The sequence below is a fragment of the Haliotis rubra genome, unplaced genomic scaffold (genome assembly GCF_003918875.1).
Source record: "Haliotis rubra isolate DU_JTF1 unplaced genomic scaffold, ASM391887v1 Scf329, whole genome shotgun sequence".
Taxonomy (NCBI): Eukaryota; Metazoa; Mollusca; class Gastropoda; order Lepetellida; family Haliotidae; genus Haliotis; species Haliotis rubra.
This window is the reverse complement of record NW_025767001.1, coordinates 151,274-177,200: the sequence shown is the minus strand read 5'-3', so window position 1 is coordinate 177,200 and position 25,927 is coordinate 151,274. Positions and strand designations below refer to the sequence as shown.

At 43.5% G+C, this 25,927-nt stretch overlaps 1 protein-coding gene across 1 annotated transcript; it reads right to left on the bottom strand.

Annotated features, from left to right (window-relative positions):
• Window positions 1-4,218: 4,218 nt before the first annotated feature.
• LOC124284080 (3'-5' exoribonuclease 1-like) lies at window positions 4,219-23,383 on the bottom strand. Its single transcript, XM_046720134.1, has 7 exons — window positions 23,249-23,383; window positions 21,604-21,764; window positions 20,579-20,789; window positions 10,229-10,312; window positions 8,357-8,466; window positions 7,846-7,947; window positions 4,219-4,862 (listed from the first exon to the last, which is right to left on the bottom strand). The coding sequence occupies exons 1-7, from the start codon at window positions 23,366-23,368 to the stop codon at window positions 4,433-4,435; spliced, it is 1,218 nt and encodes a 405-aa protein (XP_046576090.1). The 5' UTR covers window positions 23,369-23,383; the 3' UTR covers window positions 4,219-4,432.
• Window positions 23,384-25,927: the final 2,544 nt, after the last annotated feature.

The following is a 25,927-nucleotide window of genomic DNA, read 5'->3' as shown; positions in this document are numbered from 1 at the left end:
GTTAACTTTGGTCAAAGCACGGTTTTAGTTCATTTTCTTCTCATTATTTCATTTGACGGCTAGCAATCAATGAGATTATCAACATCTACCGGTAAGTGTGAAGGGGTGAACATTGTGGGTGAATGTGAGCGAGGCTACTGTGGTGTTTGGCGTGAGTAAGGGCAGCTGGAGGCTACTGTGGTGTTTGGCGAGAGTAAGGGCAGCTGGAGGCTACTGTTGTGTTTGGCGAGAGTAAGGGCAGCTGGAGGCTACTGTGGTGTTTGGCGAGAGTAAGGGCAGCTGGAGGCTACTGTGGTGTTTGGCGAGAGTAAGGGCAGCTGGAGGCTACTGTGGTGTTTGGCGAGAGTAAGGGCAGCTGGAGGCTACTGTGGTGTTTGGCGAGAGTAAGGGCAGCTGGAGGCTACTGTGGTGTTTGGCGAGAGTAAGGGCAGCTGGAGGCTACTGTGGTGTTTAAGGCAGCTGGAGGCTACTGTGTAAGGGCAGCTGGAGGCTACTGTGGTGTTTGGCAGAGGAGGCTACTGTGGTGGCAGCTGCTGAGGCTACTGTGGTGTTTGGCGAGAGTAAGGGCAGCTGGAGGCTACTGTGGTGTTTGGCGAGAGTAAGGGCAGCTGGAGGCTACTGTGGTGTTTGGCGAGAGTAAGGGCAGCTGGAGTGGGCAAGTGGTGCTGTTGTATGAGATGAGTGAGTTAGGGTTTAGTGGCGATGTTGTAATGAGTGAGTTAGGGTTTAGTGGCTATGTTGTAATGAGACGTCTAGGGTGACCATTATGCTGCTGTGGGTTGTGTGAGATGCTGTGGGAATATAGTTCCTGTGGGTTGGGTGAGATGACAATATGTCACTGTGGGTAGGGCAAGGTTTAGGCTACTGTAGACAGTGGGAGGTTCAGAATAAGGTTAAGAATAAGGCTCCTGTGGGTAGGATAATGTTGAGAATAAGGTACATTTGGGGAGGGTGAGGTTGAGATTAAGACAACTGTGGGTAGGGTGAGATGAGATAGAGTAGGGTGAGATCAATTAGCTACTATGTGTAAGACGAGATAGAGTAGGATGAGAAAGCTACTATGGGTAAGGTGAGATAGAGTAGGATGAGATAAAGCTGTTATGGCTAGGGTGAGGTTGAGAATAAGACAACTGTGGGTAGGGTGAGATGAGATAGAGTAGGGTGAGAAAGCTACTATGGGTAAGATGAGATAGAGTAGGATGAGATAAAGCTGTTATGGCTAGGGTGAGGTTGAGAATAAGACCACTGTGGGTAGGGTGAGATGAGATAGAGTAGGGTGAGAAAGCTACTATGGGTAAGGTGAGATAGAGTAGGATGAGATAAAGCTGTTATGGCTAGGGTGAGGTTGAGAATAAGACAACTGTGGGTAGGGTGAGATGAGATAGAGTAGGGTGAGATAAAGCTACTATGGGTAAGGTGAGATAGAGTAGGATGAGATAAAGCTGTTATGGCTAGGGTATGGCTAGGGTGGGGTAGCAGCTACAGTGGGTAGGGTGAGGTTGAGAATAAGGTTGAGAATAAGACAACTGTGGGTAGGGTGAGATGAGATAGAGAAGGGTGAGATAAAGCTACTGTGGGTAAGGTGAGATGAGATAGGGTAGAGTAGGGTGAGATAACGCTACAATGGGTAGGGTGAGGTTGAGAATAAGACAAGTGTGGGTAGGGTGAGACGAGATAGAATAGGGTGAGATAAAGCTACTATGGGTAGGGTGAGATAAGATAGGATAGGGACTATACCTAACATTTATTGTACAGTATTGTTGGAGCTAGGTCACAGGGTAGTAGAATGGATGGATGGTTTGAGAGTAACCCTTTCATTGGCTGTAACAATCTCCTGCGAGGTCCAATGAGGATACAAGATACTGTGAGTGGTTGAAAGGGTAATACTAGAGGCAGGAAAGGTTACTGTGGGTTGAGATAAAAAGTCCACAAGACTTCTTGTGTGAAAGGCTGTAGATAGCGTGTTGCAGCAAAGATGAAGGTGAGACAAGATCAGGTTACGAGGAAGCAGGTCGGGGATGCAGACAGGGGATGCAGGGTTTTGTGTGAAAGGAAACAAGACAGAAATAGTTGTAGGGTTAATATCATTTCAAAAGTCCGTCCATCTGATCTGACAAATCATCTTTCACTGGCCTATTTCTTGCTACTCTGGGTCAAGGTATGCATTCTGTTTGCTATGATTGTGATCAGGTTTTCAGGTTAAGTTTACAAGCTTTATAATTGTTGTCATGTTTTCACAACAGTTACAGTGAAATAAACAAATCTTCACATACTAATATTCTTGAGTCTTCACTTCGTCCCTGAAGTATGTGACCAAAGGTCGTATTTCTGTATTTTGGGTTTATTTTATTAAAAGAATTTTCTTGTATACAGATAAAACATATGAATGAATGTCTAATGTTGTCGAGATACATAAGATAAGACTTGTGTATAAACAACAACAAAAACAACACACACACACACTAAACAACTTCCTTTTCAATTTTGAGAAATTTATTTGTGCTTGTCAACAAAGTGAAGTGAAAAACATATCAACAATAAATACAGTTATAAAACTTAATATCTAGCTCATTTACATAATTATCGTGATAGAAATGAACACATTCATCATTATCTTCCATATCATTCTACTGTCTAATTTCATTCATATTTTTCATTTCATTGATAATAATCAAGTAATTGACATAAAAGTGCTAGTTCCTCATACAAATGGAGAGTGTCCTCACAGCTATCTGTACAGTACAGGACAAGCTTTCAAGCTGAAGTATTTAGCATGGCCAAAGGACGAAGACTTCAAGAGGATATTATCTCCAGCTACTTGGTTACATCTTTTATATTTCATTGGTTTGTATACATTATGTTTCTCCATCACTTGTACCTGGGTAATGGAGGGACATAGTGTGACAAAGATTGGATCAGATCAGTAGGCACAATCAGCTCCTTATCCAATCAGCTCTTTTGAAGCAATGTGGACATCATCCAATCAGCTCAATAGAAGCAATGAGGTGTCATGCAATGCAATCAGCTCAGCAGGATGTTGACATCATCCAATTGGCAGCAGATGCAATCAGGACATCATCCAATTAGTTCAGAAGAACAGTGCGTGAGTGTAGTGTGACAGCTTTCAGCAATATTTCAGCAAACTCACGGTGGGGGACACTAGAAATGGGCTTCACACATTGTGGGCCTTCTATGTGATGAGCAAACGCCTTAAACACTAGGCTACCCCACCGGCCCACTCAGAAGAAGAAAGAATATTTTCCAATTGATTTATAAGAAGGTAAAATATCATCCAGTCAGCTCAGAAGAAGCACTGATGACATCATCAAATCAGCTCAGAAGAAAGAATATTATCCAATCAGCTCAGTAGAAGCAACAGGACATCATCCAATCAGCTCAGTAGAAGCAACAGGACATCATCCAATCAGCTCAGTAGAAGCAATCAGGACATCATCCAATCAGCTCAGTAGAAGCAATCAGGACATCATCCAATCAGCTCAGTAGAAGCAACAGGACATCATCCCAATCAGCTCAGTAGAAGCAACAGAACATCATCCAATCAGCTCAGTAGAAGCAATCAGGACATCATCCAATCAGCTCAGTAGAAGCAACAGGACATCATCCAATCAGCTCAGTAGAAGCAATCAGGACATCATCCAATCAGCTCAGTAGAAGCAATCAGGACAACATCCCAATCAGCTCAGTAGAAGCAATCAGGACATCATCCAATCAGCTCAGTAGAAGCAATCAGAACATCATCAATCAGCTCAGTAGAAGCAATCAGGACAACATCCCAAATCAGCTCAGTAGAAGCAATCAGGACATCATCAATCAGCTCAGTAGAAGCAATCAGGACATCATCCAATCAGCTCAGTAGAAGCAACATCATCAATCAGCTCAGTAGGAAGCAATCAGAACATCATCAATCCCATCAGCTCAGTAGAAGCAACAGGACAACATCCCAATCAGCTCAGTAGAAACAATCAGAACATCATCAATCCTCAGTAGAGCTCAGTCATCCAATCAGAAGCAATCAGAACATCATCCAATCAGCTCAGTAGAAACAATCAGAACATCATCCAATCAGCTCAGTAGAAGCAATCAGGAACATCATCCAATCAGCTCAGTAGAAGCAAATCAGGGACATCATCCAATCAGCTCAGTAGAAGCAACAGGACAACATCCCAATCAGCTCAGAAGAAAGAATCAGAACATCCCAATCAGCTCAGTAGAAGCAACAGGACATCATCCAATCAGCTCAGTAGAAGCAATCAGGACATCATCCAATCAGCTCAGTAGAAGCAATCAGGACATCATCCAATCAGCTCAGTAGAAACAATTAGAACATCATCCAATCAGTGGTGAGTGTGAACCACAATGCAGTTACAGAGGTCATGACATTATGGCCAACAGCTGGTCACAGTGGTGCCCGTTAGGAAGACTGCAGTTTGTAGTAAGCCAGCAAATCTTCAATACCGTCATCCTGTTCATCCTGAAGAGACAGCTGTTTAACACCACTTGATAATTCTGAATCAACCTTATTGGCCTTGACCTTTGCTTTGACCTCATCAGTGACCTTTGCACCATCTCCTGTTTCCAACTCATCCTCTGAGCAGATATCTGAAGGTACCGGATTTGAAGGGGAAACATTTTCCACTTCGCCTGTCCTGTCTTGTCGACGGTTGGTGCTCTGTGTTAAATACTCATTAATTTTGAGAGTAGCACCATCACTGAGAAGTCGCAATGCGATGCGAGCGATGTTCCTGGCATCATCCCTCCCACAGTGAAGCTGACCTTGAAAGGTCATTCCTAGGCTGATGAGCATGGCCTCGATACCACATCGACGACACTGGTAGAAGTTGCTGGAAAGATGAAACAGTTACCATTATTTCACACATTTCATATAACTACAATAGAATACAATTTATTACATACCCATTTAATCTTACGAGAGCAATACAGCATTACAATATACAGTGGAAGCTGTCAAAACCGGCAGCTGTCCAAATCGGCAAGTTGTCAACACCGGCATAAAATCTCAGTCCCGTCCGTGGCTAGTACATTTATCATCATTTAAAAGCTCTGCAATCCAGCAGCAGTCAATTCCGGATCTCGGCATGAAATGAGCTAACCGAATATGTGTTTATACAGTAATCAGCGCTGTCTAATCTGGCGCATGGCAAGGAGTCAAGCGGATATGTATTCTCATCAATTAATCCTGCGTTGATTACATGGTTGCCGATAAAGACAATTTAATATTAGTTCAGCATGGGTATAGTTGTACATGTAACTAGTGAGTTGACATGTTTTATTGTGATACAGCATTGTATATGAGAGTGACAAAACTGGTCCACTTCTAGTCGGAGATAACCGTGTCAGCTCTACAATCCGGCCTGCTGTCTAAACCGGATTATTTCTTCAGTCCTGACAAGTGCCAGTTTAGACAGCTTCCACTGTAGCAAGCTTAGCCTAATGTCGTGTTGCACTCTGATTTCTGTATTGCATGGCTGCCGGATCTACTTTTTCTGATGTTCTGCAGCATTCAGATCAAAATGAAATCCTTGAGACAATATCATTACTAAATGGTTCTTGTTTTGTGTCAAATATCATTCTGTGCTGTCATGATCAGAACATGGCAAGGCAGAGGAATACATTCCAACGTATACATGCATGATTCGCCCCTTGCATGGAGTGATACTTAGGTCTGACTGACTGACTGAATTTAGTTTTACACCGCTTTTAGCAATATTCCAGCAACATTACGGCGGGGGACACCAGAAATGGGCTTCACACATTGTACCCATGTGGGGATTCGAACCTGGGTCATCGGCGTGACGAGCCAACGCTTTAACCACTAGGCTACCCCACTGCCCCGATACTTAGGTCATGGTAACCTCAGTTAGTTAGGTTGAAAGAACTTGTGTCAGAAAAAGAGTATGTTATAAATATAAAATGCCATACTAACGAATTTGGACCTGATACATATCAAAATTGTGAAGTCATGGTAGGTTTCATGTGAATTCTGATTGAAAAAGAAGGTGTACATAAGAACTGTTTTGGAGTCTAAATCTCTTCTGAAAAGCATATCCATCATATCACATTAATATATTGAAATTTTTCAGATATTCCTTGTCATTGTTATAAACTCCAAACATACATGGATATGTATGGTAACTACTACTTAGAAAGTCATAGGGTTGTCACAGATATCAGGTTTACTAAATAAATTGGGCACTATTTAACCTGTGATGACATTTGCTTCAGACTGAAGGACCTGTGAAGATCTGACTTGCAATTGGTCATCAACAACCCATGTTGTTATAAGAGGTGACTAAAGCGATAGGGTGGTCAGACTGCTGACTTGGTTGACACATCTCATTGTGTCCCAGCTGCGTAGATCACTGCTCATAATGTCAATCACTGGATTGTCTGGTCCAGGCTCGATTATAGACAGACTGTCCTCATACAGCTGAAAATTGCCCAGTTATTAACGACTGTATTACAGTACAACCAGAAATTATTGAGAATTTAAGATTGTAATTATATATATTTTTTTCACTCATTACTCACGTATTAAATGTGAATATTAGCAGAACATATCTCCAGATTCAAAGACATATGAACAGTTAGTATTTTGTCAAGTTACCATGGGCAGCAATGCAGGCTTCAATGCGGCGGGGCATGCTCCTGATCAAAGAAGTTAGAAAGTCGTGGTCCATGCTGTCCCAATATCGGACCACCTCTTCTTTCATTTCAGCAATATTTGTCAGATTTTTCTTATTGACACTTTCCTTTATAAGTCCCCAAACATTTTCTATTGAATTTAGGTCAGGGCTATAGCTTGGCCAATCTAATAATGTCATATTTTGGGTCTGAAACCAGGCCTGTGAATGCTTTGAACGATGTTTTGGGTCGTTGTCCTGCTGGAAAATCCAAAAATTTCCATGGAACACGTGAGTAGATGGAAGTAAATGTCCCTCGAGAATATCTGTGTACCCCTTACTGTTCATATTCCCTTCAAATACACAGAGGGGCGTTGCCCCTAACACAGATATGCCACCCCACACATTAAATTTCAGACTGTACTTTGGGCGCTAATACAAAGGTTTTTCAGTTTGTTTGGTCCAGAATTTCAGTGTATTAGGAAACAGCCACACAGAACTTTCATCTGAGAAAATCACATTGTCCCAGTTAAAATTTCTATGCTGTAAGCACCAGTTCAACCTTTGCTCCTTTTGTTCGGGTTTCATGATCAGTGATGGAATTCCTCGACTTTTCTGCCAACCCATTGCATGAAGCTCAGTTCTAATTGTCTCCTTACAGACAGCCACAGTTCCTCTATCAATCTTATCAAGCCTTACATTTTCTAAACTCCTTCGTTTGTTTTTAGAAACAAGAATACCAAGCCGCCTCCTGTCACCGACAGTCAATTTTCTGGGCCTACCTGTGCCTCCCTGTTTGCCAATGCCATATCCATTTGCTGTATTTTTCAAAACACAATAAACAGTGGACAAAGGGATGCCTGTTCTACTTGAAATCACTTTAGCTGATCTGATGTCCTTGTTATAATACTCTAAAATCAACTTCCTCTTCTCTAAATCCTCCATACTGAGGATCACTGAAAATGTCGTCTGCTAGCAAGTAAACAAAGGGGGATAACTCTTCACAAACTAATGAAAAAGGATGAACGGAGTTGTCTCTCTTGATTGAAACCAAGCACTTGATAGCTGGTCAAGGTTGTTTATACTAGACATCCAATTAAACATATTCCTAAAATTCTCAATAATTTCTGGTCATACTATATCAGCCACAGAGCAAATTGAATCACATGATCATCTATATTACCTGTACACTTTCCTGATGTTGACCCACTTGCGAGCCCACCGCGGGAAGTCAAGGCCACTGAACTGACACTGCATGTGGAGGAACCGGCTCATGTCCCACGGACTGCAATCAAGTGAGAGTGAGTGAGTGAGTTTCAGAGTTCATGAGTGAGTATCGTTTAATGAAGCTGTCAGCGATGTTACAACTTTTTATGTATCATAGTTACCTCGGCAGCAAACCATTGACAAACATATGATCAACAATCACCACTACTGGCATATGAAAAGTCATAGTCACTATAGCATACACTCTGATCGTCATAAAGGGCGGTGGGGTACCCTTGTGGTTAAAGCGTCCGCTCGCAATGCTGACCCGGTTTTGATTCCCCACATGTACACAATGTGTGAAGCCCATTTCTGGTGTTCCCCACTGATATTGCTGGAATATTGCTAAAAGCGGCGTAAAATCATACTCACTCACTCACTGACCCTCACAACTAAAAGCTACTCAAAGAGGAAGATATCACACTCACCCATCTGTGACGATGGCAAATGAGTGTCCATCTCCTAGATGGTGACCTTGCATCCATTCTGAGAAAGATGTCAGAACCTGTGGAAACTTTGGTGCAGCTGCCACTTTAGTCTGAATAACAACACATCTCAACGTAAACAGACTGGTCTGCAGAATAACATGTCAAATATCACCACAGATGTTAGGTATGTCAAGTTACCTGTGTGTAGGTAGTAAGTATGACAGGTTACCTGTGTGTAAGTATGACAAGTTACCTGTGTGTAAGTATGACAAGTTACCTGTGTGTAAGTATGACAAGTTACCTGTGTGAATGTAGCAAGTATGAGTCGACATGTTACCTGTGTGTAAGTATGCCAAGTTACCTGTGTGTAAGTATGCCAAGTTACCTGTGTATATGTAAGATGTATGCCAAATTACCTGTAAGTATGCCAAGTTACCTGTAAGTATGCCAAGTTACCTGTAAGTATGCCAAGTTACCTGTATGTAAGTATGCCAAGTTACCTGTGTGAATGTAACAAGTATGACATGTTACCTGTGTGAACGTAGTAAGTCTGACAACTTTCCTGTGTTTAAGTATGCCAAGTTACCTGTAAGTATGCCAAGTTACCCGTGTGAATGTAGCAAGTATGACATGTTACCTGTGTGTAAGTATGCCAAGTTACCTGTGTATATGTAAGATGTATGCCAAATTACCTGTAAGTATGCCAAGTTACCTGTATGTAAGTATGCCAAGTTACCTTTGTGAATGTAACAAGTATGACATGTTACCTGTGTGAACGTAGTAAGTCTGACAACTTTCCTGTGTGTAAGTATGCCAAGTTACCTGTAAGTATGCAAAGTTACCCGTGTGAATGTAGCAAGTATGACATGTTACCTGTGTGTAAGTATGCCAAGTCACCTGTGTGTAAGTATGCCAAGTTACCTGTGTGTAAGTATGCCAAGTTACCTGTGTATATGTAAGAAGTATGCCAAGTTACCTGTAAGTATGCCAAGTTACCTGTGTGAATGTAGCAAGTATGACATGTTACCTGTGTGAACACTTTCCTGTGTGTAAGTATGCCAAGTTACCTGTAAGTATGCCAAGTTACCTGTGTGAATGTAACAAGTATGACATGTTACCTGTGTGAACGTAGTAAGTCTGACAACTTTACTGTGTGTAAGTATGCCAAGTTACCTGTAAGTATGCCAAGTTACCCGTGTGAATGTAGCAAGTATGACATGTTACCTGTGTGTAAGTATGCCAAGTTACCTGTGTGTAAGTATGCCAAGTTACCTGTGTGTAAGTATGCCAAGTTACCTGTGTATATGTAAGAAGTATGCCAAGTTACCTGTAAGTATGCCAAGTTACCCGTGGTGAATGTAGCAAGTATGACATGTTACCTGTGTGTAAGTATGCCAAGTTACCTGTGTGTAAGTATGCCAAGTTACCTGTGTGTAAGTATGCCAAGTTACCTGTGTATATGTAAGAAGTATGCCAAGTTACCTGTAAGTATGCCAAGTTACCCGTGTGAATGTAGCAAGTATGACATGTTACCTGTGTGTAAGTATGCCAAGTTACCTGTGTGTAAGTATGCCAAGTTACCTGTGTGTAAGTATGCCAGGTTACCTGTGTATATGTAAGAAGTATGCCAAGTTACCTGTAAGTATGCCAAGTTACCCGTGTGAATGTAGCAAGTATGACATGTTACCTGTGTGTAAGTATGCCAAGTTACCTGTGTGTAAGTATGCCAAGTTACCTGTGTATATGTAAGAAGTATGCCAAGTTACCTGTAAGTATGCCAAGTTACTTGTGTGAATGTAGCAAGTATGACATGATACCTGTGTGAACGTAGTAAGTCTGACAACTTTCCTGTCTGTAAGTATGACAAGTTACCTGTGTGATGCCTGTCAGCTGTACACAGAATTCTGTCAGCTTGGGGTTCAACACAGGCCTGCAGTAGGAGTGAAACTCATCTGCCTGACAACAAACATCATCCATACATAAACACAATCAGATATCAGGAAGTATGTCACAGCCCTCAACAGGGACCTCTCAACTCACGGATTTATTCAGGATTCCAAAATTTAATTTTCTGATTAAAATTGACATTTTATACTTATCCTGACTCATGCTTAATTGCTTGTCTCCTTCCTCTTGCGAACTATAGTGGAACACTTGAATCACCTTTTGAAGTTCCCTTCAAAAAAGCGGACGTAAAATCACTGACCCCACAAGTAGCCTCCCTTTGATATTTGGCACCAAACCCCGTCACATGATCAGACATGCTCTTCACTCTCTCCTTCTTCGCCCTAGAGGACGGTTGTAAGAGCGCCTGGGTCCCCTATACGGCATTATGTCCTTTTATTTTAGGCTTTGACTACTAAATTAGCTGTATACGGTCTTTAGCAAGGATATACCAGCAATATGGTTTGAAATTCGTACCAAATTTTCCGTTTATTCATGTTGTTGATATGATGTTTCATCTTGTTTATATTTGATGAAATCTGGCATTCGTCGCAGTGTTCGTTTATCGGCTGCTGATCCGCATTCATTATGATCAGACATGATCAGACATGCTCTTCACTCTCTCCGAATATGAGCCCGACACCCGGATCTACAGGGAAATCCAGAGTGCCATGAGGGGAGGTTGGGAGGGCAGACCTCATGAGTCAGGATAAGTATAAAATATCAATTTTAATCAGAAAATTACATAATTTTCTTTATTCTGACTCATGCTTAATTGCACTTAGAATCCGACGGAACCGGTGGTGGGTCAAGCCACTCTGGATTCATAGCTGCTGATTTACGTCCTGCATACCCCCCTAGGGAACTTCTAATGGCACTGTCCTTTCTTCCAGCTTCCTCTGATGAGTCTGGGGGGACCACAACTTGTCAGATTTCTCTGGAATCGTCTTCTCCTGACATTATGTGTGGATTTATGTAACTCCATATCTTGGAGCTTGCATCAAGTGGAGAAGCTACCCTTCTTCATGTACAAGTAAGTCCTTACAAGTACAGGGTCTGTCACTCATGCTAGCCTGTCCTATATGTGCGCATGGACTCTAAAGCTCTAACTCCCCAGAGTGTTGGCTTTTACAAGTCACGTGATAAATAGGGTGAGATTCATCTCAGCGTCTTTGAGGAACCGTCAATTGTTGTGCTACAACAAGAGGCCCAAACTGGTGAATGCCGGAGACGTCCTCGGTAGCCATGTCTCTGAGGTAGTGGTTGGCAAACACCGTCTCCGACTTCCAAAAGCAGCCCTCTATTATTGTCGAGATGGAGCAGTTCCCATGCAGAGCGAGTGTCGGCGCCAGTGCTCTGACTTCATGAGGATTGGAGGCTCGTGGAGGCTAAAGTCCTGCTGCTTTGTAGGTTCTCAATATGACGGCTCTCATCCATATTGATATTGTTGTACGTGAGACCTCTGTAGGCATCTCCGTAGATAGAGGGAGGAAAAGGCGCTTGAATTTTCGTCTCCTCGTTTTTGACCTTTGTAGGTAGACTTTCAATGCTCTGACTGGGCATAGGGATAAATCTTGAGTATCCTGTGGCCCTAGGATTGACGAGAGTGCTGGGACATGGAACTGTCTGTCTGGTTGACCGGGCAGTTGGTTCTTTGCTATGAAGTCCTATCTCAATCCCAGATGTACAGTGTCACGATGTGCGTCAAATCGTGTTCGTTCAAAGTCCAGAGCATGTATTTCTGACATCCGTGCTGCTGTTGCCAAGGCGATCAGGAACAGAGTTTTATGAGTTAACCTCTCATACGATGTCCTTTCTAGTGGTTCGTAAGCATCACTGGTGAGATGCTGCAAGACCACGTTGAGATCCCAAGCAGGCGTCTTAAACTTCTTTTGTTGGTCTTCCAACTTAAAGGAGCGTAGCAATGCCAGTATCTCTGGTACTTTGGTCAGCTTCACACCCGTCTTCATGGTGATAACTGTGCTGAGGATCGCTAGGTATGTAGAGAGTGTTGACCCTTTTAGCCGCCTGTTTGTCTTAGATGACAAAGGTATTCCGCCACTTGAGGATGTGTTGCTTTCATCGCCGTGAAACCCTTCCTCAATGCATATTCCTCAAAACTGCCACTTGTCGTCATACTTGATCAACGTAGAGCTAATGGGACTGCTTTTGCTGCTCTGGCGGAATATCCTCTTTTCTTCAAGCAAGTCGGGAAACGTTCCATGCGTGTAGCTGAAATACTGTTGGATTTCCGAGTGCTTGCTTGGTGTGCGGATGAACTAGTAGGTTTGGCCACTCTGGAAGTTGCAGGGTTGGATTTCAGAGTTCTTGTATGAGAATGGGAAACCACACTCTCACTGGCCAGTAGGGCGCGACCAAAATCAGTTGCAGCTTCTCCGTCTGCTTGATTTTCTGCAACACCTTCGCTATTAGAGCTGGAGGAGGGAACGTGTGTCCGAGTCTGAGGTTGAGGATGATCTGCGATGCTCCGGTGAACGTCTGCTTCTCCTTCGCGAATGCTACTCTTCTACTGCAGGCTCATCGTTGTCCAGGTTGACAGGTTCTCGGGAAGATGTCGTGGATGACTGTCGAGTACGTGATCCTTCACTAACGTTCCCTTCTTCAAGCAGGCTGCCCTCTTCACTCAGATGCGATCTGCAGGCTGCTTGTCCTTCGTGCAGGTTCGTCGTAGATGGTGTCTTCACCGCAGCCTTCTCCTGCGCGAACCTCCGTTCCATCAGGTCCATCATCTGCTGAGTAAACTGTTGCATGAAGATACCCGGGTTGAAGGTCTGCGCTGACAACTGCTGCTGCTGTAAAGATGACGAAGCATCTGAAAGTGCTGAGGCTCCTTCCAAGGACTGCCTGTCATCTCTGGTCTCTGAAGTCTGCGTTGATAAGACGTCTGACTGCGTTCATATGGCTGCTGACGTCACTGTAGAAGAAGACCTCGTCTTCTTCGTAACTGTTACTTCAGGAATCAGGATGGGTGGTTCATCGTATATGTCTGCTTCGTCCGGTGGGGTGATATCTGCGGCGAAGGACCTCGTCTTCTTTGCTGCCCCAAGGGACAACTTCGATGAAGTCTTATCTGTAGACGATTTCTTCTTCAGAGCAGACGATGTCTTGGTCTTCTTAGACTGCGACGAGGGTAGTTTAGATGATGACAATCTCTTCCTGGCCCCGGAGCTGCCATCTGCCACAGTCAATAGCTCCGTAGAAGCCACCGGCAAATCACTGGAATGGTGAATCTCAGCAGGCAATAATTCACGGTTATCAACGCATTCACTCTGTTTAGACATGACTTGTAAACGTCGTCTCAACCTGTCCTTGGCACGTCTAAGAATGGAATATGTAATTTTCTCAGTAAAATTGATATTTTATACTTATCCTGACTCATGTATTATTGCTTGTCTCCTTCCTCTTGCGAACGTTAGTGGAACACTTGTATCTCCTATTGAAGCTCCCTTCAATAAAAAAGAGACGTAAAATCACCCCTCACCAAGAGTTATCTGTCTGGCCGTTTTGGCGGGAAAGCGGCACCACCGTACTCCCATGCTTCACTCTCTCCGAATTATGAGCCCGACACTTGAATTTACAGGGAAATCCAAAGTGTCTAGCGGGGAGGTTGGGAGGGCTTACCTCATGAGTCAGGATAAGTATAAAATATTAATTTTACTCAGAAAATTAACTTTTGGTCCTTGCTTCTGATAACATTTTATGTGGATTTTGCAACTCCATCTCTTGATGCGAGCACCAAGTGGAGAAGTGACCCTTTCCTGTACGAGTATGTCCTTACAAGTACTGGGTCATATCACTTATGCTAGTCTGTCCTAGACGTGCATATAGACTCTAAAGATGAACTCTCCTGAGTGTAGGCTTTTGCAAGTCATGTGATAAAAGGGCGAGACTCCGTCTCAGCGCCTTTGTGGGACTGTCAATTGTTGTGCTACAACAAGTGGGCCGAAATGGTGAATGCCAGAGACGTCCTCGGTGACGATGTCCCTCAGGTAGTGGTTGGCAAACAGCATGTCCCATTTCCAGAAGCAGTCCTCCATTATCGTCCTGATAGAGCAATTCCCATGTAGAGCGAGTGTTGACGCCAGAGCTCTACCTTCATGTGGGTTGGAGGCTCTTGGAGGATCAAGTTCTGCTGCTTTGTAGGCCCGTAGGATGACAGTTCTGATCCAGATTGATATCTTAGTGCGGAAGACCTCCGTCTGTGTCGCTGTCGATATCGGGACGAAAAGACACTTGAATTTCCGTCTCCTGGACCTAGATCTTGTAGGTAGACTTGCAATGCTCTCACTGGGCACAAGGATAGGTCCTCGTGATCCTGTGGTCCAAGGACCGATGATAGTGTTGGGACGTGGAACTGTCTGTCTGGATGACCTGGCAGTTGATTCTTGCTATGAAGTCCCATCTCAGTCCCATATGCACGATGTTTTGATTTCCATCAAATCGTGTTCTCTCGAAGTCCAGAGCATGGATTTCCGACATCCTTGCTGCTGTTGCTAAAGTTATCAGGAACAGCGTCTTCTGCGCCAAGAACTCGAATGATGTTCTCTGTAATGGTTCGTAGATGTCACTAGTGAGATGTCGTAGAACTACGTTGAGGTCCCACGCCGGAGCTTTAAATCTCTGTTGTTGGTCCTCCAATTAAAAGGGAGTAGTAAGGCCAGTAACTCTGGTACTTTCGTCAGTTGCACTCGTCCTCATGGCGATAACTGAGCTCATGTTGAGAGTGTTGACCCTTTTAACCGCTTCGTTTGTCTACGTGACAAAGGTAGTCCGCCACTTGAGGATGTGTCACTTTCATGGCTGTGAAGCCGGTCCTCGAAGCGTATGTCTTGAAGTGTCGCCACTTGTCGTCATACAAGACTTGCGTAAAGCTAGTGTGACTGCTTTCGCTGCCCTGGCAGAATATCCTCTCTTGTTCAAGCATGCCTTGATACAGTCCACACGCGTAGCCGGAACACCTCTGGGTTGCCTTGCGCCTGCTTTGTGTGAGGATGTACTAGTAGATTCGGCCCAATCTGGTAGTTGCAGTTGAGGCAGTCCTGGGTCTTGTATGAGAATAGGGAACCATATTCTCGCTGGCCAGTAAGGCGCCTCCAAGCAGTTGTAGGTCTCTCGTCTGACTGATTTTCTGCAACACCCTCGGTATTAGAGCTGGTGGTGGAAACGCGTAAGCGTTTAGTCCTTGCCAGGAGATGCTTAGCGTGTCTGTTGCCCATGCCCGTGGATCTGGTATTGGTGAGACGAATGTTATCAGTTGACCCTTGTGGCGAAGAGGTCTATTAATGGTGCTCCCATCTCTCGTATGATCTGTTTGAAGATCTCTGGATGTAGCATCCAGTCTGTTGAGAACGGCTGCGTTGGACAGGATAGTGCATCTGCTATCACATTCTTGGCTCTTAGAATGTGGCATGCTCTGATGTGGACATTCAGGTTGACTGTTATGCTGGCCAGTGGAAAACAGAGGTCCAGAAGGTTCGCCGACTTTGTTGATCCTTCTGTGGATGTAGAACGCCACTGAGGAGGTGACTGTATGTACCCTCAGATGAGCATTCTTCAAAATGCTGGTCCAGTGGAGTATTGTGTTTATCACTGCTTTCATTCCCAGCATGTGGAAGTGCAGATCTTCTCTGCTATGGTCTATATCCCAGCTGACACATCGTTGTCGAGGTGTGCTCCCCAATCTTGGAGAGACGCTGCCCACATAGAGATGCGCCTTATACTCCGCTCTGCTAAATAGGTATGCTGCTAATTCTCCAATCTCTGGAGTCCACCATATTAGATATGGATTTAATCTGTCCGGAGTCCGAAGGTCCGGATCGCCCAGTTGTACATTCACGAAGACCTGTAGTGGGTGTAGTGGTAGACTCCCTCTGCGTGTCATGTCTTGTGCTGACGTGAGAAGAACCAACAGACTCTGCCACTTCGTAGTAATAACGGAGAGAGTAGTGCTTGAGATACAAGGACTTGTATCTATATCCTACGATCTTGAAACCCTTGCCGTCCGTAAGGGAAATGAAGCGATGTCCAGCCTCGCGACTGCCATCGGTGTGAAGTCTATATAAAGTCGCCTGGCTGCCGCCACCCAAAGCCTGTCCAACGATGTTGCTGCAATTCGCCTGATGAATCGCCTGCAATGATGACAGGGAAGGTCTCTAACCTCGTGAAGACAGCCAAATCACGTAGGTCCCACCTAACTGGACTGTAATTGAGGCCTTCCTCTCTCGCTGACAGGTTGTTGTCACTTGTAACCCACTTCTTGACCTGTGAACTACAGCCGACCTTCGCGCAGGGCGTTGTCTCGTGGGTCCAATCAAAATAAAGCATTTTGATTCCTTTGGCTTGCCGCGCTGTGATGTCAGCGGTGTAGCAGGAAAAAAGATCCTTGTAGAATCTAGTGCCGCCGTTGATATCTTATCACCTCTCTGTCTTGTCCGTAGCCTTCCGGAGTTACACGAGTGACCACGCGGTATCGAGGGTTGAATGGTAAACGCCACAAATATTTCGCCAGTAATACCAATATAGGTAGGCTGTTTTCCTGGCTGCTGTGACTGTTACTTCAGTCCTGAAGATAATGTCGCCGCCTCTTTATACAGATGATCAGCTGAAATCGCCACGCTTGTCAGTGCTGCTCTTGTAGACTGCATACAGCCATCTCAATGAAGCCGTGAATTGTAGAATTAATGCTGAACTTTGTTGGAAATTCTACTCAGGGAATCGCTGACGAAAGTATGTAGTTACCTAGCCTTAGCAAGGCTGCTGTTGAACCACGCCAGTGAGAATATTTGCAGATTTGTAACGAAGTGAAGATCTCTATATGGCCATGAGTCTTCTAAAGTAGATATATCAATCTATGTGAATCCTGTCCTGGATTCAGTCTGAAGAGCCGTGCGGTGATGAATTCGACAAGAGTACCCCTCTTGAACTTTAGTACATGCCCTTCAGTCTGTGTGCCGACGGCGATCTTTCCCTTCTAGGGTGACGCCAGGTCCAGTCGCCTCGTGGTCCTGGTTGAATAACCTTGAAGATCTGGCGAAGCGATCTGGCGTGGTGGTTGGCGCAGTGTGTCTGTATGGCGCTTTGCGTGTAAGTAATCGTCTCGTAGTCCGGGATTGCCTTCCTGGCAATATATTCCGAAATGGTGATTCCCGTGATGATCTGCGAGGCATCATTGATGCCCTTGATGTAGGTAGTCGGCCTGAAGATCCTTATTAGGCTCATCATCTGTTGACGGTCTCTGAAGATAGCGCCGTCCTGCGCTCAGGTTGTAGACAACATGTAGCGTTCTGTTGAGAAGCTAAGTACTGCGACGTCTCTGCGTTGTAGATGGCCTGTGCGAATGCCTTTGCGCAGGCTTGGTGACGACATGTAGCGTTCTGTTGAGAAGCTAAGTACTGCGACGTCTCTGCGTTGTAGATGGCCTGCTTGACGGCATTTAGCGTTCAGTTGAGAGACTAAGTACTGCGATGTCTCTGCTTCGCTGGGGATCTGCGTGGAGACCTGCGTGGAGACCTGAGTGAAGACCTTCGTGGAGACCTGCGTGGAGACCTGCGTGTAGATCGGCATGGAGAGGAGCCCGGTGAACTGCGTCTGTAAGGCGACCTTACTGGAGACCTGCGCGGAGGTGAGCGTCTCTTGGTTCGCGTCTCGACGATCTATGCGATGTTGAAGATGTCTTTGAGGCTGTGTCCGAAGTCCTTCGCGAGTGCCTTCGCGAATGCTGATCATCTGATTCGGCATCTGGGGATAGGCGTGTCGTCCTTCGCGAGTGCCTTCGTGAATGCTGATCATCTGATTCGGCATCTTGGGATAGGCGTGTCGTCCTTTGCGCAGGCTGGTTGACGTCCGGAAGCGTTGATCTGTTCCCAGTCGTCACGTAGCTGGAGTGCCTTTCTGCAGCATCGTCTGCGTTGGAACCTTCGCGAAGATCCGGGTCCGTTCTGCGGGCTGGTTGTTGATCATGCGATGCCCTTTCCAGTGTGAAGCGCCTCTCCATCATCTCCAGGATCTGCTGTGAGAACTGCTGCATGAAGTCCCCCGGGTTGAATGTCTGCGGTGAGAGATGAGCTGCCCACTCTGCTTTGGTAGCGATATGGCCCAGGGATCGCTTATCTGCCGTCAGTGTAGATACCTCGACTGCGTGAGACAACTGGCGCTGACTTTACCGCTGCTGAGGCCAGCTTCTACCGGGTGATGTATCTCGGGATGATGAGCCGACGCTCATCATAGAGTCCTCTTCCGCCATCGGGACAATCTCGGCCGAAAGTCCTTGTGGTCTCGCGCAGACGTCCCCCGTAGAGTTGGTCGTCATCTTAGGGTGTGTACCCTTCTGTGGGTAGAGGATGGCTTCTTTTCTTCGCTCTGCGATGAATGTAGAGCTGCCCTCTCTGCGCTGATAGCCATATGGTCCAGGGATCGCTTCATCTGCCGCCCTCGGACTGCGTGGCTGTATCTCTGGGATGATCAGCAGCGCTCATCATGAAGTCATCTCACTTCCATCGACGATGTCTGCCTAAAGGTCCCTGTAGTCTGCGCAGAAGTCCCCGTAGAGCTGCTAGGCGTCTTAGGGGTGTGAGGCTTCATTCTGCGTAGAGGATGGCTTCTTCTTCTACGTCTGCGTTGAGGGGTTTTCCGATGTAGAAGCCAACTTCTTCGAAGTAATGGCGGACAACATTCCACGCCCATCCTCCGAGGACACCTCCGGCAGGTCACTGGATGGTAGTAAGTCGTCTGACAGCAGTAGACAGCTCGTGAGGGACTCAGCCAGTTTATCCATGACTTGTAAAGTCACCTGGATTGTCGGTAGTACATCCAAGTACAGAGAAAAATTATTTATTAAATTGAATTCCTGTTAAATGCTGATAAAGATTACATCGATAGCTGGAAGTACATGTTGTTGTGCAGCTAGGGCACAGTCAATACGGGTTTGCAGCAGCGAACCTAAACCTACAACGAAAATAGGTTTTCATGAAATGTAAACAACTGAACAAACACGGACAAACCGTGAATAAACAGTGCAAAATACGAATAATTTTTAACCCATATTGTTGTAAGAAACTTCCTAAACCTCTATAAAAGTAAAATACAGGGTAATAACTAATTAATAAAAGGATATAGTGCCGTATAGGAGACACAGGCGCTCTCCCAACCGCTCACTAGGGCGAAGAAGGAGAGAGTGAAGCATGGGAGTACGGTGGCTTTCCCGCCAAAACGGCCAGACAGATAACTCTTGGTGAGGGGTGATTTTACGTCTCTTTTTTATTGAAGGGAGCTTCAGTAGGAGATACAAGTGTTCCACTAACGTTCGCAAGAGGAAGGAGACAAGCAATAATACATGAGTCAGGATAAGGAAATATATAAATAATTAGTAAATTCAATTTCAGATAAATGCTGACAAAGTTAACAGCAGAGGCTGGAAGAACATGTAGAAGTGCAGTTAGGACATAATGAATGCGGATCAGCAGCCGATAAACGAACACTGCGACGAATGCCAGATTTCATCAAATATAAACAAGATGAAACATCATATCAACAACATGAATAAACGGAAAATTTGGTACGAATTTCAAACCATATTGCTGGTATATCTTTGCTAAAGACCGTATACAGCTAATTTAGTAGTCAAAGCCTAAAATAAAAGGACATAATGCCGTATAGGGGACCCAGGCGCTCTTACAACCGTCCTCTAGGGCGAAGAAGGAGAGAGTGAAGAGCATGTCTGATCATGTGACAGGTTTTGGCGCCAAATAGCAAAGGGAGGCTACTCGTGGGGTCAGTGATTTTACGTCCGCTTTTTTGAAGGGAGCTTCAAATGGTGATTCAAGTGTTCCACTATAGTTCATAAGAAGAAGGAGACAAGCAGTTAAGCATGAGTCAGGATAAGGAAAAATAATTGATGTTCTTTATGTTCTTAGTTTTGTAATATGGGAAATTTTTAACTCAAAATGATAAACATTTTCTGTCTTTTGCTGCAGCCTTGGCTCTGATTATTGGCATCTGATCAGATCTAGGTGAATAGTTGAAAGTGAAACATGTTCAAGGTTGAAATATTTTTCTCTTTGTCAAATTCCAAGGATCAAATCCATTTCTTACTGAATTCAGTAGTCAATTGAAATGTAAAATAATAATCACATAAACTGCATAATAATACAATATTCAAGTCTGAATTGAACATTTCCACATCTTGACATGTTGAACAAGGGGGATATTTATTCCTAGCATTTGAATCCGACTTAAAACTCCATCATTTTGACAACTCACAATGCTCATGTCGGCTACATCTACTAGTATGGCTGGGAATTCGATGATCTCATGCTGATAGTCATCCACCTCCCTCTCACATGTGGCTTCGTAGTCAATGACAACAAGGTAGTCATATTTGGTGCTGCCTGGGGGCTTAATGCGGGCCTTCATTAACTTTTGCTTCTTGTAGACATTCTTTAATCGACGTTTCAGAACTTCCTTCACTCCGCTGCAATATAGTACACAGATAACTTATAGCTGTTTGTTTACTGTTTTATGCTGCATCACAATTCCAGCTGTGATGTGAGAATGGTTTTATGCCGCTTTTAGCAATATCACATGAGGGGACAGCAGAAATGGGCTTCACCCATTGTACCCATGTGGGGAATCAAACACGTTAACCACTAGACTACCCTACCGCCCCAATGGTGGCCTGTAAAAAATCAAGGCTGGTTCTGACAATTAAGCGATTGATGTTGTGATCATTGAGCCTGACCATCCAATCAATTTCATCACCTGTTGAGTGATTATGGTTTTACGCTGCTAAAGCAATATGCCAGCAATATCACAGCAATGGAACAGAACTTCATGAATACCCACATTTGGAATCGAACCAGGGTATTCGGTGTGAGTGAACACTCCAAGCATGAGGCTACCCTACTGCCCTCAGCTCTTATGACTGACATAGGTTGCTAGGGGCCTGCCTGCCTAAGCCATATTTCAAAGTCGTCACCCATAAGGCTTCAAAGTCATGGACCCATAAGGCTTCATGACTGACCATGTTTATGGAGACTTGTTAGTCTTAATGTATGTTTGAAGAACGTAACCTTATAGTGAGTGTTGGATTTTCCATCAACATTGAGATGATGCTCAATGGTATAATTGAAACACTGTTTTAATCTTATTATCCTTACACACAAACTACTCACTACTTGAGAACCAGGGCCTTCAGTAACACTGAACTACCAGACCCCCACTGGCCCAGTTGTCTCTCAATACAGACATACTTTGTATCTAAGAAAACACAACTGATGATGACATACTTGGTGTCTAGTTTGAGTTCTGTCAGTTTTGCTTTCAGCTGGTCTTTAGTCATCTTGTTGACCTCTCCATTCAGCCTAGCCAGCTTCTTGTACACTGGGTCAGAAAACTCTCCTGCACTTGCCACGTCCTTCCTGGGCTTAGAATGATCAGTTTGGGCCCTCTGTATGAAATAAAGAGAATTTAATATTGCAAATCTTAAATATAATGGGTATCATAGATAATTTAAATGCAATTTCAAAATAAATCTATGTGTAATAACAACTACAAGATGTTTCAGGCGATATTTACATATATTAAGATTGTAATCAGCCAACTGAAATTTCCTGATTACCAGTATTCATAAAAATGTTTGAATCTTCGAGTCCACCTCCTCTTTATGTGAAGCAATGTTCCAGCAGCTCTAACCTTTACATGTTATTTGAGAAACTTCTGTTCATTACAGGCTCACACAGACTCAGATTAAATGTAAACTTGCATGTTAGTTCATATACATATAGTAGCTGAAATTAACAACAATTTTCATTCAATGCTCATAAATGTAGTGGTATCATAAAATCAGCATGTCACAAAAATAGGGTTGCCTCCCCTAGTTGATATGATTCACTGCAAAATGGGCTTCACATTTACTTGACATTGTGTTGCAGTTATCAATATTGTAATGTGAATATTTACAACAATTTACCAAATAGAGACTGTTTAATGAATGAAGTTGAATGACACGATATGGTGAGTTTGTGATTTGTATCCAGGTGGACTTCCACAGCAACTTCTGAGCACATGATGTTTCACCCATCAGTGCTGGGTTTCTTTTTCAGTTATTGAAAAAAGGGAATATTTTTGCTGTTGCACATCCAGTAATAACTGGGTAGGTTAATAAGAAACGTCAGCAAGAGTGCAGTGTACAGTGCGCAGCTTACTGTAGTTCATTTGGTTCAGCTAGCCCACTGCCGCTATAGCTTGTCTGCCTTTTCAGTCCTTAATGTTGGTTGTCTTAAGGCTAGGGTAGGTTAAAACCAACTCTATTAGCCCTTGGATCACCTTACCAATCATCAGGATTACCGTACCTCACTAATCAGACACCCTTCATGATATTTAGGGTTGGGCACAACTTGCAGATTAAACACCCATATGTGATCCTTTGGGTGAGGCATTCCTTTACAACTGTTAGATTTAGTTAGTCACTATGCAGGTGACGTATGGCATAGTCAGCTACCTCTTTAATTGAATAAATCAGGCGCAATTTGAGTAAACTCCATACATTTTTATTAACTTTCAGGGTTTCTGAGAATTTTTATTGCACATACCCAAAAGGGTAAACTACCGGGAGCTGAAGACAGGGCAAACGAACACAAATTACTTGTGACAGCGCCCGTGGTTCACAGGTCCCATACCATGCCATGGCCGGGCTTGATAGAAAATCTCATTAACCATGCTAACTTCAAGATTGCAAAGGGAGTTCGATCCTCCACGCAGCGTTAACTAACATTTAATGTACGCCACTTTCAATTGCCGATTGTCGGCAAATGCACTGTTCGTAGAGGCGCCGAATAGAGTTGCACAAGTTCTTAAGTTGTTGTGATCGAAAAATGGACGACAAAAAATGTTTAAAGCTATAAGAATTTTCAAGCAAATATATGAACCTACATCAATTTCCTTCTTGGTTATTGTTAAAGAACCACTGGTTTTCGCCTTTTCTTCCTCATTTTGTTCCCTTAACGGCTGATCACTTTTGGAACAAAGTTTTCTCTCCATTTTACCTTCCATTTTGCTCAAATGATAAAATACGGACACAAGACACACATAATATCTAAAAGTTAACTCTCAGATTAAACGGAATTTAAGACAAATACGCCCTTTGAAGATGCTTGTGATTTTGACGTTTATTCAGGATACTGTATACCTTACATTCGACTATTCATTAGCATGGTTAATGTGATTAAACATTCAATCTGGCCATTTTAATGCTTTCAAAGGCATACGTCTTCTCTTCACAATATTTATATGGATTGAATAAGATTATGTATTGTCTAAGATTTCGGTTGCTGTTCTCTAAACCTCTAGGAACAGCGTTTGCTGCAAGTATGATAATCAGAAAATCATAATCATACATAGTTACGTATAAAAACACAAGGCTCTCTCGTGTACATCGACATCGTTGTGGTTGAATGTTCGACGGGACACATTTCCTTCAAACTCATGTATATATACACCTTTGTTGCACATGGATACTGGAATTCATAGATGTACGCGATTATATAAAATAACAATGCAACAACATTTGTTTGACCTATAAATGACAATCCTAGAGGTACACCATAGGACAAATATTGAGAAAACTCCGATTTTATTCAGTTTCCATGCAACAATGATAACAATCCCATCCGTATATGGTGATAACAAACCGCCAGTGAACTCAGACCAAGTGCTCTTAAAAAGCATGGCCCCACATTAAATTTTTAGGGTTGGCTGGAAAAGCATGACCCCCACACCCTTAAATTAGCTTTACACCCTGCAAGTGTTAATTGTCAGTTATGCAATAAAAGGTTCACTTTTTTAGTGGCATTTTGGAAGTTGAGACGTACAATATAGAACGAACTTTATGGAACTTTAAAGTTCAACTTTGACCGTCCAAAAGAAGTTCGCTTCTTGACTGAATCCTAATCTCCATATGACCCAGACTCCCTCCATTTTCACACATTTCAAGACATTCCAGCCCCGTATCTTGTCACCTGCTAACTGTATATACAAAGATATATACCTATCCCTGGAAACTCCCTTTCAAGCTGTCATAATGACTTTACGTCGTGTCGCCAGAATGATAATATTTACCACTCGTTGAAGTAGTCGTAAAACGCTCGGCTCCACATCCTGAATGATCATACACATTATGTTTGAGTGTAGGCAACCATGTGCTGTACATAACAATTCTATTGTCTGTTGACATTTTATGAGCGCTTCAAGTTTTTAATTGAAACGATATTAGCATTTGAATCATCCATGTTCGCATGATATGTGAGTGAGAGAGTATGGTTTTACGCCGCTTTTAGAAATATTCCAGCAATATCACGGCGGGGGACACCAGAAATTGGCTTCACACATTGTACCCATCGCATGTGGTTAATGGTTGTGATGTGTTTGTTTGTTTAACGCCGACTCAGCAACATTCCAGCTAAATCATCTGGACCAGACAATCCAGTGATCAACAGCATCGATCTATGCAACTGGAATAAGACGACATGTCAACCAAGTCAACGAGCCTGACCACCCGATCCCGTTAGTCGCCTCTTACGACACGGCATGGGTTACTGAAGATCAATTCTAACCCGGATCTTCATGAGCTTATCTTTGTGAAGCCGACACTATAGTGTATAGATCATTCATCATTATTCCTACAGATCATACGTTCGGAATTCTGAGTGTGGGAAGTCCGCATAAGACAGGTTAGCGCATTTGGCGGGTGTTATTTGACTAATAAAATAATATTCACATGACTGTAGACATATTTTGAAGATCCGATCGCACTTTGTAAATAAAGTACTCCACAGAATAGAGTGAACCCGCTGTCCTTTGTCGCCACGCAAGCCCAAAGTACGTTGTTGTGGTGGATTTTGTTTGTTTGTTTGTTTAGCTGTTTGTCTACAGATTAGCAGACTCTCGGTTTTGTGTAGACTAAACGAAATCGGGCGCCATACCGTTCTCTAATGATTATTTCGCTGATTAGACCGATTCATAATCAATATATGGATATATGAGTGAGTGAATGAGTTTAGTTTTATGACGCTTTGGCAATATTCCAACAATATCACGGTTGGGGACACGAGAAATGGCCTTCACACATTGTACCCATGTGGGGAATCGAACCCGAGTCTTCTGCGTGACGAGCGACGCTTATACCACTAGGCTACCCCATTCCCCTAAGCATCTACGATCTGCTAAACCGATTCAAATAGATTTCTCAGTTTTAACTAATGCTTCCCACATAGTGTGAATGGTAATTTACTCCATGTGACTTATACAAATGTTTGAGTGATTAATGCTTCATAGAATGTGTGGATTAAATGCATATTGACATTATTCCGTCAATAGATGAAATGTATGAAAGTAAGCCCTTATTCAACTGGCGATGGCGTCTGTGTGGTATAATGCATGGTGGAAAGTGTTTTTTTATGTTTTTTAACCTGAAGAACATGGAAAAGTGTTCTGTTATAGTAGAAAAATGCACCTTGACTGGCATGCCCCTGAAGAACATAACAGACACATCAGAGAGATACAAAACATGTAAATATGCTTTGTATCTCTCTGATGTGTCAGTAGCTCTGCTGA